Source organism: Salvelinus namaycush, unplaced genomic scaffold (genome assembly GCF_016432855.1).
Source record: "Salvelinus namaycush isolate Seneca unplaced genomic scaffold, SaNama_1.0 Scaffold79, whole genome shotgun sequence".
Classification (NCBI taxonomy): domain Eukaryota; kingdom Metazoa; phylum Chordata; class Actinopteri; order Salmoniformes; family Salmonidae; genus Salvelinus; species Salvelinus namaycush.
Genome location: NW_024061519.1, coordinates 31,932 through 44,067, shown reverse-complemented (window position 1 = coordinate 44,067; position 12,136 = coordinate 31,932). Strand labels below are relative to the sequence as shown.

The 12,136-nt window shown below is 40.9% G+C and overlaps 1 protein-coding gene across 2 annotated transcripts in view; it reads right to left on the bottom strand.

Moving 5' to 3' along the window:
• Window positions 1–12,136, bottom strand: part of LOC120042828 (transmembrane channel-like protein 3) — a 56,322-nt gene that overhangs the window by 27,254 nt on the left and 16,932 nt on the right. Inside the window, exons 3-6 of one of the 2 annotated variants that reach the window (XM_038987636.1) lie at window positions 7,080–7,155; window positions 5,464–5,545; window positions 3,327–3,433; window positions 1,731–1,819 (exon numbers count right to left, since the gene is read on the bottom strand). In XM_038987636.1, coding sequence (XP_038843564.1) covers window positions 1,731–1,819; window positions 3,327–3,433; window positions 5,464–5,545; window positions 7,080–7,155 — 354 coding nt within the window. Of the gene's footprint in view, window positions 1–405; window positions 1,110–1,730; window positions 1,820–3,326; window positions 3,434–5,463; window positions 5,546–7,079; window positions 7,156–12,136 lie in introns of those variants that run through there. The other variant, XM_038987637.1, reaches the window with a different exon arrangement.

The following is a 12,136-nucleotide window of genomic DNA, read 5'->3' as shown; positions in this document are numbered from 1 at the left end:
TGGCATCGATTAGCGACAGGTCATTGTGTTCCTAATAAGAGGTTAAACTGGCGATGGAACAGAATTCAAACACCTTTATAGGTAATACAGAAACAGTTCAAATATAATCACTGCAATGGTGATTACAATGTGATAGCCACGGTACCAAAACAGAGGAGAGGTTTGACCTCGTACTTCAATGCTCTTAGTTGTTGCAAAAATGTACCCACTATGCTTTTTACTTTGTGTATCTACGTCATATCGCTGAGTACACCTTAAAAAATATAATATTTGACATTAGTAGTAGCTAGTAACTAGCCACATCAATGGTCACCTTTGGTAATACATTCAATATCACTTCACTTTCATTTTGATATCAATATCAACCACATAAATGAGCTTTATTAAAGAGACTCCTGTGATTACTTTCTTAACAGAATGATGAAACTGTAGGCAAAAACAGCCATCCCAACCAGAAAATAGGCCAGGGGGAGGCGATAGCCGGCACTGCCGAGCTTCCTCACCGGGCCATAGTACCCATAGAACAACACCGAGTACTGGAGGTAGCCCTGTGGATGAAAACATCACAAAGACAACAATTTGGAATAATCTGGGAACCAAGTTGTGGCTTGGGTCTTTAAAACACAGTGAAACTGAATGCATGCAACAAACAAAACCAACACGCTGTTGGGGCACCATTGAGACACTATTGAAACACTATTGAGACACTATTGAGACACTATTGAGACACTATTGAGACACCATTGAAACACTATTGAGACGCTATTGAGACGCTATTGAGACGCTACTGAGACATTACTGAGGGACTACTGAGGGACTATTGAGACACTATTGAGGCACTACTGAGGCAGTACTGAGACATTACTGAGGGATTATTGAGACACTACTGAGACACTGCTGAGATACTACTAAGACACTATTGAGACACTACTGGCACATTCAGTGCTGAAAATGTAGTCCTCTCCCTAGAGACCATAGTGGCAATCATGGAACATTAATATCATGTTTAAACAAATCCTGATCCAATTCACACAGTGTAAGGATTATTATGTGGTTATTATGTGGTTATTATGTGTGTATTATGTGGTTATTATGTGGTTATTGTGTGTTATTATGTCGTTATGGTGTGTTATTATGTGGTTATTGTGTGTTATTATGTCGTTATGGTGTGTTATTATGTGGTTATTGCGTGTTATTATGTGGTTATTATGCGGTTATTATGTGTTATTATGTGTTAACATGTGGTTATTATGCGGCTGTTATGTGGTTATTATGTGTTATTACGTGGTTATTATGTGGTTAGTATGAGGCTAATATGTGGTTATTATGTGGCTAATATGTGGTTATTATGTGTTATTACGTGTTATTATGTGGTTATTATGTGTTATTATGTGGTTTTTATGTGGTTATTATGTGGTTATTATGTGGTTATTGTGTGGTTATTATGTGGTTATTATGTGTTATTATGTGGTTATTATGTGGTTATTATGTGGTTATTATGTGGTTATTATGTGGTTATTATGTGGTTATTATGTGGTTATTGTTGATCCTCTGGGGCCTCAGTACTTAAAGTCATGCTGAAAAGAAGGCTGGCAACATAAACATCACTTATAGTACAAGGAGTGGTTGAAATATAGTTTAGATGAATCGGACTACACAACAAAATGCATGTAATTGAACAGTGATATTGAGGGAACATTAAGAGATAAAACTGCCTTGCCCCAAGAGACCAGATTGTGTCCAGATCCTGGGCTGAGGCCAGGTGCTCCTTGGGAATGGTCTTACTCCGGGTTGTTCCGAACGGCTCTCCGGCCAGGAGCTGAGGGGAGAAATCAGATGGATTATTATGCCAGTTCAATCAATGATATGGAGATATAGTACATATCGATTTGAGGGGAGGAGTGGGGGCTAATGGATTAGGAAGGGAAAATGTTACCATTGAATTTGCACGCACGCACACACACACACAGTTTAACTAACGTGGTCCCGTGTGGCTCAGTTGGTAGAGCATGGCGCTTGCAACGCCAGGGTTGTGGGTTCAATTCCCACGGGGGGACCAGGGTTCAATTCCCACGGGGGGACCAGGATGAATATGTATGAACTTTCCAATTTTGTAAGTCGCTCTGGATAAGAGCGTCTGCTAAATGACTTAAATGTAAATGTAAACTACCCACTCCATGCCTCAACATTTTTTATATATTCCCTAGATCTTTATTTTCTCTTTTCTTCCGATCATAATCTACAATGATCTCCAACCAACCATAACATTGATCGGTCTACATGTATGAAGTAGCAACGGTAAGTTCTGATATATAACAGGTGGATAATGGAGTAAGACACAACACTTAAAAAGGTTTGAATATTGACTGAATTATAGTACATAAACCATTCTAAAATTAGGTCCAGCTTCACCATAACTTCACCGTGACTTCACCGTGACGGTAAAATGTTTTATTGTCAGATACAAGCTAAAAGGTACTTAGTCTACAACCCACGATCGGATTAAATCCCTACCAAGGTCTTATCTCTGAAAACTTCAGTCTACAAAGGAAAAGTCCAATCTGTGAGGTTGGGGTGAATGAAGGAGGGAAAAGGTTGGTTGGAGAATGGATGGAAGGAAGGAGGGATGAAATGGAGGAGATTGGGAGTGAGTGATGTGCCAGCTGATGTCTGGGGAAATTGCCTGTGTCTGCATGTCAGCCGGCTAAATAAATCAGCCCTGCTTTTCCCGACATACCCAGACCAATAACAATGCCCTCTATGCATTATTTGTGACGGCTGGCACCAAAAGTGCTGATTTTTATTGTCATACTTTGCAAGCACGTACCGGAATTTACAATATCTGTTAGGTCCTCTCTTGTATCCTCTGCATACAATTCACCATTGTAACATTCAGCTACATTCTACAGTCAAATCGTATTAAATAAAGTTGAAATGTTCTATTGCCATTTTTAAGTTTTGTTTTATGGAGAATTCAGTTTACTTCCTTTCACTAATAACTTAATTATTTAGTCATGATACACACATCCATGGTACACACATCCATGTTACACACATCCATGATACACACATCCATGATACACACATCCATGTTACACACATCCATGATACACACATCCATGATACACACATCCATGATACACACATCCATGATACACACATCCATGATAAGTCATCGGACCTGAGGAACACACACACACACACACACACACACACACACACACACACACACACACACACACACACACACACACACACACACACACACACACACACACACACACACACACACACACACACACACACACACACACACACACAGTTACCTCAGGTATGACTATGAATGCTCCAGTCATGACAGTAAGGACTATGTTGATACCAAACAGCCATCTGAGGAAGATGAAGTAGGAGGCCACCCCTGACCCAAAGTGACCTAAGAGGGAAACAGAGACAGGGGTGTACGGTGAAGCTACCCCAAGACACTGATATTGGGTCAGTTTTGCATTCTCACCACTAATGGTTAAGTTAAGGATTGGGGGAGGGTGAGCTGATCCTAGATCTGTACTTGGGCAAAGGACACAGATACTCACAAATCATCTCAAACCAAACTGAATATATTTTAAATTTCAGACATTACATTTTTAAATTTTTTAAATGCTAATTGTCACATGCTTGGTAAACAACAGGTGTAGACTAACTGAAATGCTGATTGTCACATGCTTGGTAAACAACAGGTGTAGACTAACTGAAACGCTGATTGTCACATGCTTGGTAAACAACAGGTGTAGACTAACTGAAATGCTGATTGTCACATGCTTGGTAAACAACAGGTGTAGACTAACTGAAACGCTGATTGTCACATGCTTGGTAAACAACAGGTGTAGACTAACTGAAATGCTGATTGTCACATGCTTGGTAAACAACAGGTGTAGACTAACTGAAATGCTGATTGTCACATGCTTGGTAAACAACAGGTGTAGACTAACTGAAACGCTGATTGTCACATGTTGGTAAACAACAGGTGTAGACTAACTGAAACGCTGATTGTCACATGCTTGGTAAACAACAGGTGTAGACTAACTGAAATGCTGATTGTCACATGCTTGGTAAACAACAGGTATAGACTAACTGAAATGCTAATTGTCACATGTTGGTAAACAACAGATGTAGACTAACTGAAATGCTGATTGTCACATGCTTGGTAAACAACAGGTGTAGACTAACTGAAATGCTAACTTGTGGGCCCTTCCCAACAACGCAAAAGACAAAAAATATAAATAAAATAACAATAGAAAAAAAATTGTAACACGAGGAGTAAATACACAACGATAACTTGGCTATACACACGGGTTACCAGTACAGAGTCTATGTGCAGGGGTACGAGGTAATGACTTGGCTAAACACACGGGTTACCAGTACAGAGTCTATGTGCAGGGGTACGAGGTAATGACTTGGCTAAACACACAGGTTACCAGTACAGAGTCTATGTGCAGGGGTACGAGGTAATGACTTGGCTATACACACGGGTTACCAGTACAGAGTCTATGTGCAGGGGTACTAGGTAATAACTTGGCTCTACACACGGGTTACCAGTACAGAGTCTATGTGCAGGGGTACGAGGTAATGACTTGGCTATACACACGGGTTACCAGTACAGAGTCTATGTGCAGGGGTACGAGGTAATGACTTGGCTATACACACGGGTTACCAGTACAGAGTCTATGTGCAGGGGTACGAGGTAATGACTTGGCTATACACACGGGTTACCAGTACAGAGTCTATGTGCAGGGGTACGAGGTAATGACTTGGCTATACACACGGGTTACCAGTACAGAGTCTATGTGCAGGGGTACAAGGTAATAACTTGGCTATACACACGGGTTACCAGTACAGAGTCTATGTGCAGGGGTATGAGGTAATAACTTGGCTATACACATGGGGTACCAGTACAGAGTCTATGTGCAGGGGTACGAGGTAATGACTTGGCTCTACACACGGGTTACCAGTACAGAGTCTATGTGCAGGGGTACGAGGTAATGACTTGGCTATACACACGGGTTACCAGTACAGAGTCTATGTGCAGGGGTACTAGGTAATAACTTGGCTCTACACACGGGTTACCAGTACAGAGTCTATGTGCAGGGGTACAAGCTAATAACTTGGCTACACACACGGGTTACCAGTACAGAGTCTATGTGCAGGGGTACGAGATAATTGAGGTAGATACAGTATGTACATATAGGTAGGTATAAAGTGACTAGACAACAGGATAGATAGTAGACAGTAGCAGCAGCGTCTGTGATTAGTGTGGAAGTGTGTGGCGACAGTGTGCCTGTGTGTCAATACAATTTTACAGTCAAATACGCATTACAGTAAAAGGAAATGAACTAATATTTTACTGTAATATAGTCAATATCTTACATGTTCAAGTAAGTAATGAAATGTATTATTAAAAGTTGTTACTTTCTATTTTCTTGATCCTCATCTCCCAGGGAATAAACAGAACCACGACGTTGTACAGCAGCCTGGAGACCTTCTTCAGCAGCTGGAAATATAGGACCATTTTATATTAGTGTGTGTGAATATATTTATATATATACTGTATATATTTGTGTGCATGGCTTTTTTGATCGATTGATTTACTGTTATTATCGTGTCATTTTTCAGATTACCAAACCATTGGACTTAAACAGTCAATTATTTTCAGGGTGTGTGTGCATGTGTGTGTGTGTGCGTGTGCGTGTGCGTGTGCGTGTGCGTGTGCGTGTGCGTGTGCGTGTGCGTGTGCGTGTGTGTGTATTTGTGTTTAAGGAGGAAGAGGTTAAAATCTTTGCTTAATTTTCTCAGAGAAGATCTGTTGATTCAGTAGCCAACACATACAAAGCAACACCAGTCAAGTCCCATCACTTAACATCAAATGAACAGATCCCACTGTACCATAGATAAATATTGTATTTAATTAATTTCATGATTTACAGAGGGGTACTTAATTCAAAAGTCAAGATATGATTATTCATATACACATACGTCCATTCGTTGAACAAATGGATGTGATTTCTAAATTGTAATTAAGCAGAAGCCAATATATATATATATATATATATATATATAATCATTATTCCTCATCAATCTACTTTCTAAAAGTCAATTAATTTTAATGGTGCTTCGGTAGCCTTGCCCAATGCCTCCTGAACATTTTAATTAAACCAAACCATAACAACAGGCTATAAATTTGCTTGGCTGCGGTTTGCTGAGTCTGTGTGTGTGTGTGTGTGTGTGTGTGTGCGTCTATATGTGTGTGTGTGTGTGTGTGTGTGTGTGTGTGTGTGTGTGTGTGTGTGTGTGTGTGTATGTGTATGTGTGTACAGAGAGAAGCCTACAGGCAGAGGGAGCAGTGTCGAGCTCTAACCTCACGGTCTCGTAAACACAGTGAGAACAGAAAGGCAATGTTAAGTGTATAACTCAGCCTACAGAACAGAGGGAATGGACACAGTAACAACCAGGCTGAAGGCATCAGATAGATGCACTGCAGTAGAGAAATAGTGAGCTAATTCTCCTAGCTAATTTTCAATTAAATCATATGTGAAAAGTAGCCTGACACATTGATATGCCTAAAAACGTTAACATGTTTATATCTGTGTTGAAATTAAAGTTGCATTCAGTTTGTGAAACTAGAGGCACATTACTGGCAGAGCAGACTTTGTTTCATTGTTTGAAAACAACAGTACGCCATGAGATGTCAAAACGTAGTACTTAACCTGTTGCCTTTGTTTACTGGAACCCCCATGTTTTGGACAAAGTAGACCATCCACATGCAATCAAATGTGCTACAGCAAGTGGAACTATGACTATGAAGATGAATTTTAAGTGGTACAGTCATTGTGTTGTATAATATGAGTGTGTTTGTGAACCTTCTTGCAGTATGTGTTGTTTATCAGAACAGGTGTGTGTGTGTGTGTGTGTGTGTGTGTGTGTGTGTGTGTGTGTGTGTGTGTGTGTGTGTGTGTGTGTGTGTGTGTGTGTGTGTGTGTGTGTGTGTGTGTGTGTGTGTGTGTGTGTGTGTGTGCGCGTGAACCCACATCAGCCCCAGCAGCCTGGTACCCTCTGGTCCTTGTTAGCCTCCCCTCGTACTTCAGGACAATCTCTCTGGCCTGCCTGGATCAAACACAGGGAGATAACAATGGCTTTTAAACTCTGATCTACAGTCAGTAGAAACACAAACACATCACACTGGAAGAGTGAATATGATTCAATACACTGATCTAGGTTCAAATATTAAATCAGATAAAGTAAAACAGTTTTAAAGACATGTAAATTATGATTCCAGAGATTGATGTAATTTCAGACAAAAAGAACTTACAGCAGGTTAAACCCTTGCATGTTATTTCACAAACTGGTCCTAGTTCAGCTTTACTGTGCGTGGGAGTAGAGTATTCCTGCTGTGGTTCTCAACCCATCACTGGGGTAGTTCAGATGTCTGTGGCACTTGCTCTAATCAACGATGCCTACTCCCAACAGGCTTTTCACAGACTCCTGTGCTCCTCTGAAATTATACATCTTAAATAAAAATGTTTTAGGGCAGATTAAAAATATATATTAGAAAGAGAGGAGGAGACTAAATAAAAGGAGCCAAAGCGGGAAGGGTGGAGACGGACGGTAACGGAATTCCGGTGTCCATGGTTTGGTACTTGTGCCTACATCACCAGACCATTGGGCCTGCACACTCTTTTCATCTTTCAACTTGCTTATGGTACTACTACTAGGATAAACTCTATGGTTGATATCATGTATGTTATGGTACTACTACTAGGATAAACTCTATGGTTGATATCATGTATGTTATGGTACTACTACTAGGATAAACTCTATGGTTGATATCATGTATGTTATGGTACTACTATCTGGCTGATCCTGTCTGGCGGAAGGCTCTGGCTGATCCTGTCTGGCGGAAGGCTCTGGCTGATCCTGTCTGGCGGAAGGCTCTGGCTGATCCTGTCTGGCGGAAGGCTCTGGCTGATCCTGTCTGGCGGAAGGCTCTGGCTGATCCTGTCTGGCGGAAGGCTTTGGCTGCTCCTGTCTGGCGGAAGGCTCTAGCGGTTCCTGTCTGGCGGAAGGCTCTAGCGGCTCCTGTCTGGCGGACGGCTCTGAAGGCTCATGGCAGACGGGCGGCTTTGCAGGCTCAGTACAGACGGGCGGCTTTGAAGGCTCAGTACAGACGGGCAGTTCATGCGGCGCTTTGCAGACGGACAGGTCAGACGGCGTTGGGCAGACGGGCAGTTCAGGCACCGTTGGGCAGACGGGCAGTTCAGGCGCCGTTGGGCAGACGGGCAGTTCAGGCGCCGTTGGGCAGACGGCAGACTCTGGCCGGCTGAGACGCACTGTAGGCCTGGTGCGTGGTGCCGGAACTGGAGGCACCGGGCTAAGGACACGCACCTTCAGGCTAGTGCGGGGAACAACAACAGGGCACACTGGACTCTCAAGGCGTACTATAGGCCTGGTGCCTGATACCGGCACTGGTGGTACCGGGCTGAGGGCACGCACATCATGGCGAGTACGGGGAGAAGGAACAGTGCGTACAGGGCTCTGGAGACGCACATGAGGCTTGGTGCGTGGTGCCAGCACTGGTGGTACTAGGCTGGAGACACGCACCACAGGGAGAGTGCATGGAGGAGAACCAGGGCTCTGAAGACGCACAGGAGGCTTGGTGCGTGGTGCCAGCACTGGTGGTATTGGGCTGGGAACACGTATCTCAGGGCTAGTGCGGGGAGCAGTAACAGGACGCACAGGACTCTGGAGACGCACAGGAGGCTTGATGCGTGGTGTAGGCACTGTCTTAACCAGACGGCTAGCACGCACCTCAGGACGAGTATGGAGAGCTGTTCCCAGTGACATTAACTCACCAATACGTTCATTCGGACGGATGCCGTGCCTCATGCACCAAACCAGTGCATCCCTCCTTGTACACCTGCTGCTGTCCGTTAACCCGCTGCTTGATCCTTCGTTGGTGGGTGGTTCTGTACCGCTTGTTCTCCTCCTCTTCGTCCGAAGAGGAGGAGTAGGGATCAGACCAACATGCAGCGGGTTTAGAAAACATAATGAATTTATTAAACGACGAAGACGAACACGAAACAACACTTGGAATAATACAAAATAACAAAACGAACGAAGACAGACCTGAACTAGAGAACTTACAAATAACACGAAGAACGCACGAACAGGTATAGACTACAAACAAAAACGCTACAGTCCCGTGTGGTACGCACATACATACAGACACGGAAGACAACCACCCACAAACAAACAGTGTGAACACCCTACCTTTATATGGTTCCCAATCAGAGGAAACGTCAAACACCTGTCTCTGATTGAGAACCATATAAGGCTAATTACAAACCCTAAACATAGAAACACAAAACATAGAATGCCCACCCCAACTCACGCCCTGACCAACTAAACACATACAAAAATAACAGACAACAGGTCAGGAACGTGACACTCTATGGCTGATATCATGTATGTTATGGTACTACTACTAGGATAAACTCTATGGTTGATATCATGTATGTTATGGTACTACTACTAGGATAAACTCTATGGTTGATATCATGTATGTTATGGTACTACTAGTAGGATAAACTCTATGGTTGATATCATGTATGTTATGGTACTACTACTAGGATAAACTCTATGGTTGATATCATGTATGTTATGGTACTACTGCTAGGATAAACTCTATGGTTGATATCATGTATGTTATGGTACTACTACTAGGATAAACTCTATGGTTGATATCATGTATGTTATGGTACTACTACTAGGATAAACTCTATGGTTGATATCATGTATGTTATGGTACTACTGCTAGGATAAACTCTATGGTTGATATCATGTATGTTATGGTACTACTACTAGGATAAACTCTATGGTTGATATCATGTATGTTATGGTACTACTACTAGGATAAACTCTATGGTTGATATCATGTATGTTATGGTACTACTACTAGGATAAACTCTATGGTTGATATCATGTATGTTATGGTACTACTACTAGGATAAACTCTATGGTTGATATCATGTATGTTATGGTACTACTACTAGGATAAACTCTATGGTTGATATCATGTATGTTATGGTACTACTACTAGGATAAACTCTATGGTTGATATCATGTATGTTATGGTACTACTACTAGGATAAACTCTATGGTTGATATCATGTATGTTATGGTACTACTACTAGGATAAACTCTATGGTTGATATCATGTATGTTATGGTACTACTACTAGGACAAACTCTATGGTCGATATCATGTATGTTATGGTACTACTACTAGGATAAACTCTATGGTTGATATCATGTATGTTATGGTACTACTGCTAGGATAAACTCTATGGTTGATATCATGTATGTTATGGTACTACTACTAGGATAAACTCTATGGTTGATATCATGTATGTTATGGTACTACTGCTAGGATAAACTCTATGGTTGATATCATGTATGTTATGGTACTACTGCTAGGATAAACTCTATGGCTGATATCATGTATGTTATGGTACTACTACTAGGATAAACTCTATGGTTGATATCATGTATGTTATGGTACTACTGCTAGGATAAACTCTATGGTTGATATCATGTATGTTATGGTACTACTGCTAGGATAAACTCTATGGTTGATATCATGTATGTTATGGTACTACTACTAGGATAAACTCTATGGTTGATATCATGTATGTTATGGTACTACTGCTAGGATAAACTCTATGGTTGATATCATGTATGTTATGGTACTACTGCTAGGATAAACTCTATGGTTGATATCATGTATGTTATGGTACTACTGCTAGGATAAACTCTATGGTTGATCTCATGTATGTTATGGTACTACTGCTAGGATAAACTCTATGGCTGATATCATGTATGTTATGGTACTACTACTAGGATAAACTCTATGGTTGATATCATGTATGTTATGGTACTACTGCTAGGATAAACTCTATGGTTGATATCATGTATGTTATGGTACTACTGCTAGGATAAACTCTATGGTTGATATCATGTATGTTATGGTACTACTACTAGGATAAACTCTATGGTTGATATCATGTATGTTATGGTACTACTGCTAGGATAAACTCTATGGTTGATATCATGTATGTTATGGTACTACTACTAGGATAAACTCTATGGTTGATATCATGTATGTTATGGTACTACTACTAGGATAAACTCTATGGTTGATATCATGTATGTTATGGTACTACTACTAGGATAAACTCTATGGTTGATATCATGTATGTTATGGTACTACTGCTAGGATAAACTCTATGGTTGATATCATGTATGTTATGGTACTACTACTAGGATAAACTCTATGGTTGATATCATGTATGTTATGGTACTACTGCTAGGATAAACTCTATGGTTGATATCATGTATGTTATGGTACTACTGCTAGGATAAACTCTATGGTTGATATCATGTATGTTATGGTACTACTGCTAGGATAAACTCTATGGTTGATATCATGTATGTTATGGTACTACTACAGGATAAACTCTATGGTTGATATCATGTATGTTATGGTACTACTACTAGGATAAACTCTATGGCTGATATCATGTATGTTATGGTACTACTACTAGGATAAACTCTATGGTTGATATCATGTATGTTATGGTACTACTACTAGGATAAACTCTATGGTTGATATCATGTATGTTATGGTACTACTACAGGATAAACTCTATGGTCGATATCATTTATGTTTGTAACGACTGTCTGATTGCTGCATTGGTACAGGTGTCCCTATTAAAACATATAGCTGTTACATAGATACATAGATAAATAAAATGCACTGGAAATATAAAATATAAATATTTAATACAGAAAATAAGTTGAGTATGCCGTTTCAAAACAAATCAAATGAACTTTGAGATAAACGGGGACAGGAATTTCACAACAAGCAAAACAGGTGAAAACGGGGGTACGGACCAGTGATTTGCAGTGTAAAATATGAGGTGTTTTTGCAGGGGGTGTAATCAGCAGTATTCACCCAGAGATTACTGAGGACGTAAAATGCAGGCTTGCATCTCATCCGTGTGACGGTCATAAAGCCTAGAGCAGTAATA